Source organism: Orycteropus afer, unplaced genomic scaffold (assembly GCF_000298275.1).
Source record: "Orycteropus afer afer isolate SDZICR_OR568_19922 unplaced genomic scaffold, OryAfe1.0 scaffold00135, whole genome shotgun sequence".
NCBI lineage: Eukaryota > Metazoa > Chordata > Mammalia > Tubulidentata > Orycteropodidae > Orycteropus > Orycteropus afer.
The window spans coordinates 5,675,111-5,683,978 of NW_006921722.1; the positions used below are offsets into that span (position 1 = coordinate 5,675,111).

Here is an 8,868-nt window from a genome sequence, read left to right on the forward strand (position 1 = left end):
TCTGTGACCCCAGGGCTCCTGCAGACATGCTTAGACGTGCAGAGTCACGGACCGTCTAAGTCAACTGACACACACATTCCCAGCCAGGTTCATACCAGGAAACGCTGTGCCACCTTTGTGTATCAGCTCTGGACTGTGACAAGGGTCCTTCTGCAGTCAATTAGTGCCACGTCCTACACCCTCTGTACTTGTGGTTGGTGGTTTCACTGTTGAAAATGGCCCCCACGTGCAGTGCTAAGCACTGGCCAGTGTTCTCAGCACAAGAAGGTTGTGAAGTGTCTCATGGAGAAGATGTGTATGTGATCAGCTGCGTTCAGGCACGAGGGACAGTGCTATGGACTGTGAGTTCAATGAAAATGTGAGCAGAGACTTGCAGGGACGTAATCCTGCTTTGCCCCATGAGCCATGGCTCAGGGTTCACTAATTCAGTGGTCGCAGTCACTTTACAGATATAACTACCACAGACAGTGAGAAGCGACTGTGCGTGGATCATGTACTGGGCCCAAGTACACGACACGTCTGCACCTCTATAGCAGACACGTGATTAGAAGCAAGCCACAGGCGACCGGCCTCTGAGACCCAGCACTGACAGTAACCTCACAAGCACACGTGTAGCCATCGTTCTGCAGGGACGATCCCAAGGCCCTGGATAGCTGGGTCCCTGCCAAGGACTGAAAACACGGCAGCAGTGGAGGCCACAGACTGACCTGTCCTTGCCCACAAGCTTCAGCCCGTCCTTTGGCTGGCCGACATCAAACCCTTGGTCCCCTTTCACCAGGCAGGCGGCAGCACCGGAGGGACAAGCACGCAGCTGCAGACTGGAATCCCGCAGCGAATCTGGGAGGAAGCACACGTTACACTCGTCAGCCTGGTCTCAGGCGTGGTCCTCACGGCTACCCTCTGGGCCAGCCTAACCCCTTCAAAAGCTGACAGAACTTTTGAATGTTTCTTAAGTAACATGAGATAGGAGAAGTTTGGAAACCAAAAAAAACGGCCTAGGCCTCAGAGGCCATTCTGAGACCTTGGGCTCTTTTGCACATGGTTTTTCTCATCCGTAAAATGAGAGTGACAGCCCCCACCATGCAGAACTGCTGGGAAGATGGGGGGAAGGGGGAAAGTAGATATGCGATGTGTCACTCGGCAGCTGGCACATAAAACGTGCCAGCAAACAAACAGTGACTGTCATGGTATTTCTAGATAAGGAATGCACCCCACCTTCTCCTAGTAATACACTCACATTAACATCACCCCTTCCGAGCCATAAACAGACCCAAAAACACAGGCCCTCTGCAGATAGCGGAAAGATTAGGAGATTAGTGGAAAGAATGCAGACAGTTTGAGGTTCAAATCCCAGACTCACCACTTCCTGTCTCTCTAACTCGGGCCTAACAACACATCAACCCACCCGGCAGTTTGCTATTCCACAGATCTGGGGAGGATTAAGGACAAGAACATCCTACTGCACTTGGAGCCATGCTACCAACAGCAGCCAAGGCAGTTCCCACAGCCCTGTTCCCCTTTACACTGCATCCCTCTTCCCAGCATGCACATTTCTAGGTTGACTTGCTTACTGTGTAGCTCTCCACCCACCAGGCGATAAGCTCCAGACCTCCCATGCTGTATTCCCAGCGCCTGCCTAAATCAGTACCCAGCACACTGTTAAGGGTGCAGGAAAGGGTTCTCCCATGAACGTGTGTGTAAATAACAACAGGGCCTTGCTTTGTGCTCGCCTGGTCACCTAACGCAGGCGGGTTACCCTGGCTTCTCTGGTTTTCTGTGAGGGTCCGCCAGCTCACAAATGGAAAAGCAACCTTTACCTCTGAGGATGTCCAAATACCAGAAGGGAGGATGAAATTCGACCTACAGGCTGCTCTGCTCCACACAGAGGACCTGCTGTGCTAGAGGCAATTGCCCTTACAGGGACTTAGTGTTAGGCCCATGCATTCGTTTAAGGCAAAGCGTCAGGCATGTGTCAACCAGCATGCAAGGAGATGAGCAAAAGGCAGTAAATCTAAGCCTATGCGTGAGGGTAAAGGGTCACTTTCAAAACTGGTCTGAGGCTTAGGTCAACTTCCTGGGAGTGGAGAAGCTCTGCTTCCCCCAACCCAGGGCCCCTCCGGTGTCAATCAAATTTCTGGGACGCTGGGGACAATGTATACAAAGATATGCTGTGAATTCAGAGAATCTTCGAAATGATAAAGGACCAGAAGTCTACATCTGTTTTCCAAACCAGAAAAGCGTATTATTTCCAAATTCACTAATCTACAGGCTCCTTCAACTATGCCAGCAATTTTGAGTTACAGACCCACTGACACACGAAGATTGGCTTCATCGGCATTTTTCTAAAAGAACACTCAAGACATTTCTGGAGAGCAAGAAACAGGCTTACTAACTGACCCACAGGCAATTTAAAGTTATCGCCGGTCACTCTGGGAGAGCTGTGTGGGCATTATTTTTTAAACTGTTTAGAGATAACATACAAACCGGATGGGATACAATGCATACGTACAATTTTTAAAATAACTGTAAATCAGCACTCACGTATCTGCTCCCCAGCAATGACCTCCACCCCCATGTACTGACTTGGTTTTTCTGAAGATTTATCAAGCCTTTCTAAGGCCACAGCATCAGGAACTGTGTCTTGGGACAAATGTTCCCTTCCCAGATTTAATCAGTGACATGAATGTCCAAACAGGAAGAAGGGTGGAAGGGCAAAGATAAGGAAAAAAGGCTTGTCGCCCACCCAAGCTCCCAGCCCCTCGAGACTCAGACCTATGTCTCTACAGACATTGATGAACAGAGATGTGTCAGGATCAGAGTCATCCACCAGATAACCGCCGCTACTCTTGATCAAGGGATTTAAATCATGCTTCTGTAACTCTTTATCAAATGCATAGCACGGCACCTAGAAGAGAGGAGGAGAAAAGGTGAGTTTCCAATGCCATCTTTTCAGGATGTGCACAGGTAAAATTTACGATGGGTGTCTCCACACGTAAGATCTCTCAGGCTGCGGTGGCCCTCAACAACAAAAAAACACTAAGCCACTCCACACTGCCGCACATCTAGTCTCGCTTCACGAGGACTGAGCTTCTGCAGCAGCTCCTCTCAGCTGCATCCCCTGCTCTGCCCCCACCGCCAGCTCAGTCCCACGGCAGGAAGCAGTATCCACCCTCTAAAAACGTGCCCGTTCCTCCATCCCCGTCACCATCATCCCACACTGCACCCCTCCGTCCACTTGCTATCATCCAGCACCTCACGTACACAGAGCAATGGCCCTTGGACTGTCCACACCCACTGCCCCCTTTCCCACACACCCTCGTCCTCTCCTGAACACCTGCCAGGTACCAGTGAGCACCTTGTGGTCAGGTCCAATGCCCATTCCCTAGTCTTCCCCTCACGTGATCTCATAGTGCCGTCTGGCTTCTTGAAGCGTTTCTTCACTTTGCTTCCCGCCCACCCAGAAGGCCCTGGTTTTCCTTCTGCCCCACCGCCTGCTGCTCGTCTGCCTCCTGGGGACACGTCTCCTCTTCCTCTAAAGCCAGGTGCTGTGGCGTCGGCGCTGACCACAGCGCCCGTGTGTCGGAGACCTGTGCTCAGTGGGCTCTCTGTGGCTGGTTCTTCAGACACAGGTCACCAGGCTTCTCCTCTGTAGCACCGAGGGTCAACTCGGACCCAACCTTTCAGTTAGCAGCCCAATGAGGTAACCATCTGGGCCACCCAGGGACGCCACCTTCCTTCCAACTACTCTACGTGTGGAGGCGTTCTGCGGCCCTCAGCCTGTCTATGCTCACTCCCTTGGTGATCTCCTCCATAGCTGTGGCTTTAAGTGTCTGCCAGCAATTCCCAAATTTAGGCCTCTAGCCCTGAGCTGCCCCCTAGAACTGCAGACATCTGTAACCAACCACACTAGCTCTGACTCTCCGGAGCTGTATAACCATGAGCAAATTCACCTCTCGGTGCCTCAGTTTCCCCATGTGCCAAATGAACACACAACTTCACCAGGCTGCTCGAAGGACTAGACGAGTTAGCATCCAGGAAGCTGGTAGAACCTGCTGCCCCTGGTGGCTGGCAGAACAGTGCCCGCGAGCTCACGCGAGCGTTGCCTGCTGCTGCACCTGGTGCTGCCGGTGCTGCCATGCACTCCCAGCCCGTGGACGAGGCGTCGTGATCTCCAGCCTCCTCATCTACCACTCGCCCTCACTGCACTCGGCCGTGCTGGTTTCCTGGCACAGGTCAGCACCCGGGACCTCCCGTTTCCTCTACAGGTGCTTTCTCTGCCCATCTGCACAGCTCTCCCCTCCTTCATTCAGGTCTCTGGTGTGAGGTCTCCTGCTTAACTAGTTAGAGCTCTCTTCCTCAACCAGCCACCTCCTGTCTCTGTCCCCTGCTTTATTTTTCTTCACAGCACCTTCACGTATGATACCAGGGAATGCTGCCCGTTTAAGGACCCTGGGTGGGGCCAACAGTTTGTGCTCTACTACTGCTGGCAGTGCAAAGCTACCCGCGGACACCACAAACACAGACCTGGCCATCTGCTTCCATAAAGACGACGGCCCAGAAAACCTCAGAGCATCCACGTGGGGTTGCCATGAGTCACGATCTACTGACTCCATGGCAATGGGTTTGGGGGTTTGGCTATTTGTTTACTTGTCAGTTTCCTCTGCGGGAACTCTTAAGGTTGAGGGTGAGCGTGCGCATAGTGCCTGCCAGATTAGCAAGAATGACTGTCTGCTCAATAAAATACAAACACGAGCACTGAACCTGGGCACCGACACGCGTCCCCACTCGGGCTTATTTAGGATCACTCTCTCATATCTGTGAACAAATGGCTTTTCATTTTAAAGATGTCAAGGAGCCCACAGTGGTGGCAAGATCCTTGACTTTAAAAGTTCCACTGTTTCCGAAGGCAGAGCATTCAAGTATTCAAGCCCAGACATACACCCAAGAGCAAGTGTGGCTTTGGTCACCTGGTTACCACCACCTATTGCTACGTCTTTATGAGAACCATCCCATACGGTTTATTTCCAAAACATTACACGGGTTGGACTGTAACCCTCCCTGCTGAGGAGTATCTACCAACGCATGTCCTCTGGAATCAACTCCACATGACTCGTTTGATCACTTTTTTTAAGGATCATTTCCCTAAAACGGCTACCTGCCAGACGGAAGCTGTGCACAGATGGGGCCCCTTATAAACTTTAACTGCTTAATATTTAGCTTTCAGGGCTTTGTTCGAAAAAGGTTATGAGCCTGCAGGAAGGTTCTAACCCACTAACCTCCCCCTGTCCGGGAGAGGAACAATGACATCAAACAACTCCTAGGGCCTCAGGGGACACATGAAGGCTGAGCAGTGACTCAGTGACGGTCAGGAGGTCAGGGCTGAGGGGCTCCCAGGCCACAGGCCATGGGAGATAACCAGGGCAGAGGTCGGAGGCCCAGTCCACCAACAGAAACACAATTCAAATAAAATAAAACTGTCACCGCAAACGTAATCAGGACCCAGTGAAAAGCAACTTCGTGTGTCCTGAAGCTTGTCATCCTACAAGAAGGTAATTCAGAAACCTGAAGCCCAGAGAGGAGGAATTCAGCTGAGTAGTGAGGGCAGGAGACAGGCAACTCTCCAGCTAAAAACCAAGCCTGTGAGAGTTGAGGGAACAGGACAGCATGGCCAGTGGCGGGCCGGGCTATAAGGGAGAGAGCCCCCCAGCTAGGAACCTGGCTCAGCTTCCCCGCAGGCTTGGGGGGCTTGGCCTGCAGGTTGCTCCTACTGCCTCCCTCCTCCAGAAGGGAACAGAAGTGTCACTTCCCAGCACTCCTCAGGACTGGCATGTGCCCTGGAAATGCGGTGGAGGCCACTGGGAAAGCCTGGGGAGAAAGCTCTCTACCTCACACTCCCCAGAGCAAAGCAACGAGGATATTCAAAAGAACAGGAACTCAGCAGCCATGAGGGGGTGGCTGGTCAGCTTCCCTTACGCCACCCTGGAGTAATAGTGCTGGCACTGTCTTACATATACCAATGTAATGTATTTAACTCTGGTGAGATTGCTAGCACACCAGTTCTACATAGAGACATTCCCAGAAGTGCTATGGCAGGGCACATTTGTCCACATTGTTTTGTTTTTTTTTTTTTATTACCGGGCCTTTCTTCCTAGTCTGTCTTAGTCTGGAAGCTCCACTGAAACCTATCCACCACAGGTGACCCTGCTGGGATTGAAAATGCTGGTGACACAGCTTCCAGCATCCTAGAAACATACAAGTCACCACAGCAGGACAAAGTGACAAATAGGTGGTGGAAATGGTCCACGATGTTTTAAGAAATAATTATCTAAGAAAATCCCTCCCAGAATTCACTGAGCAAGGGCTATACCCATAGTGTGGGTCTACCGAGATCTTCACCCATCCAATCATTGTAAATCTGACAAAGCAAAACAGAAGACACGAGAAGATAGCAAAGACACATGGCAGTGAAAACTAGGACAGCACTGAACCACATCAGGGTATTTTCCCTGAAGGAATGGTGTTTGGACAAGTACAGAAAACATTTAATGTATTTTTTGAAGCTATCACACCACAGTCTGTAGTCATAGCGCCATGATACTAAAGAAAGAAAAAAGGGAAGATGCTTCATCATGACTGCATAAAGATGACAGTAGCTACTTTTGTTAGCAGTCAATATGCTCTTCAGTTCCTCCCATTAATTAATCTATCCCCAAGGCAGAAAAAAAGGAGATCTGGTGGAGTAGTGCTGAAGGCACTGGGCTGCTAACCAGAAGGTCAGTGGTTCAAACCCACCAGCCACTCCACAGGAAGAAACATGAGGCAGCCTGCTTCCATAAAGACCGAGCGCCTTGGAAACCCAATGGAAGTCACTATGAGTCAGTCAACTCAATGGCAGTGTGTTTGGTTTTGGTTTGGTGAAGACAGGGAAAACCTGAGGTCATGACTGTGGTTATGTCCTCTACACCTTTAGTCTCTGGGCTCCCTGAAAGCAAGAACCATTTTAGCATTTTATGAAAGCCTTGCTGCTCAAGGTTTCCCAATAAATATAAAATGAAAACTGAAATCATGAAACCTCCACTGCCAACTGGACCTCAGCAGAGGTAAAAATCACTTTCTTAGTTCCAGAGCAGGACAAAAACTGGCCAGGGGCAGGGTGTGGCCCATAGCTGACCTAGAACACAGAGAAATTAGAAAGCAAGTTGCTACGTACTTATTTTAAAGACAGCAATTTTCCCCAGGTGAGCGGAAGGCACAAAACTAGGCAGGAGGGATGCTCAGGTAAAACAGCAAAATGGGTCTTGCACTCAGGTTGGAGAATCGAAGCCCAAGAGAACATCTGTGGCATCAAGGGAGGCCTGAGGCCTCAGACACCAGCCTCTGGAAACGCTTTGGGTTCAGCTACCTGATGACTTTGGATAAACATCCACCACTCACCCACCCAGCCCTGGCTCCCCACGGGTTTCTATGTTTTGAGATTTTTTTTCCCATCATTAACAGTATATGGTCAAAGACTCACATAACTTTTAAAACTTAAACTAAATTTGAATTTTATTATGGTGCAAACAATGCTTTCAGCTGCTACAAGGCTGGCAATTCAGTCCATCCAAAGATGCATGGTAAGAAAGGCGTGGCAATCTGCTTCCAAAAAAACCAGCCACGTGAAACCCTACACACAGTTCCTCCCTGATACACGGGGCACCGAGTCCATGACTCAACAGCAACCGGTGGCCTGGTAACTGCGTCACTTCACTCTTCCTATACTTGAGACTTTTAAAAAGAGCATTCTTTACGGTCTTTAAGCCAGGAGGCAACATTTTGCCTCTTCTACTTCTGTATCAGCCTGTCTTTTCTTTCACAAACTGCCATGTTTGAAACATCAGTGACACTTTGCTATTTATGACATAGATTTAGTTTATTTTTAAGGGACAAACTTCTCTCCTTCTGTCCTCCTCATACTACACTAGGTTATCAACCATCTATTTGTTAGTTCCCAGATCCTAAAAGCTCTGGTAGCATAGTGCCTAAGGCACCTGACTGCTAACCAGAAGGCTGGCAGTTCAAACCCACCAGCCACTCCTCGGAAGGAAGACTGGACAATCCACTTCCATAGTGATACCTCCTCAGAAACCCAAGGAGGGGAAACCCAAGGAAGGGTCATTATGAGTAGGGCTGACTTCACGGCACATAACAACTAGAGAGTCTTTGAATCTCATCCTTAAACACTGAAAGTGGACAAAAGTGAAAAGAATCAGTTAACCATTAGCAGGGTGGGGCTGGAAGCTACTGTTAAGACAGGGTGTGGTGAGAGGGAGAGGGGCCTGGGTCTGCGGTGCAAGGCCAGCAGCAGAGCCAACTCCGGAGGTCACATACCAAGGACAGCATGAGCTCACAGCTAGGCAAAAGGATGATTCCTTATCCCCACGGAGAGCTTGGCCAGGGGCTGCCCAGATAACCACAGGGAAAGAGTGCAAGTAAAGATATCGGAGGTCCAGTCTCAGGGGGAAACACACAGAACTCAAGGGGTGGGGCACCTGGCCTGGGCCCACAGTGCATCCAGAAGCGACTCCAGGACAGGGAGAGAATGGGTTTAACAGTCTGTACAGGCAGAGTGGGGTGCACCAGCTGCAGGAAGCCAACGAAGGCAGAGGACACAGCCAGGACAAAGCAAGCACTGCCGTATGGACGCTGAAGACTCTCCAAGCCCAGCCCTGCCACTTGGCTTCTGGAACTCCAGAGCCCTCACGGGGTAAGCCAGCACGATCACAGTCTGGGGCATTTAAAATGCCCTGTTGTGGGAAAAGGCAACTACCAGGAGGAAGTGGGAAGAGAGCTGTTACATTTGGGGAATTGCAGTCAATGTCATGAAAC

The 8,868-nt window shown here is 50.3% G+C and overlaps 1 protein-coding gene across 1 annotated transcript in view; it reads right to left on the bottom strand.

Moving 5' to 3' along the window:
• Positions 1-8,868, bottom strand: part of IGF2R (insulin like growth factor 2 receptor) — a 99,267-nt gene that overhangs the window by 76,061 nt on the left and 14,338 nt on the right. Inside the window, exons 5-6 of the mRNA XM_007945287.1 lie at positions 2,773-2,905; positions 708-837 (exon numbers count right to left, since the gene is read on the bottom strand). Coding sequence (XP_007943478.1) covers positions 708-837; positions 2,773-2,905 — 263 coding nt within the window. The remainder of the gene's footprint in view (positions 1-707; positions 838-2,772; positions 2,906-8,868) is intronic.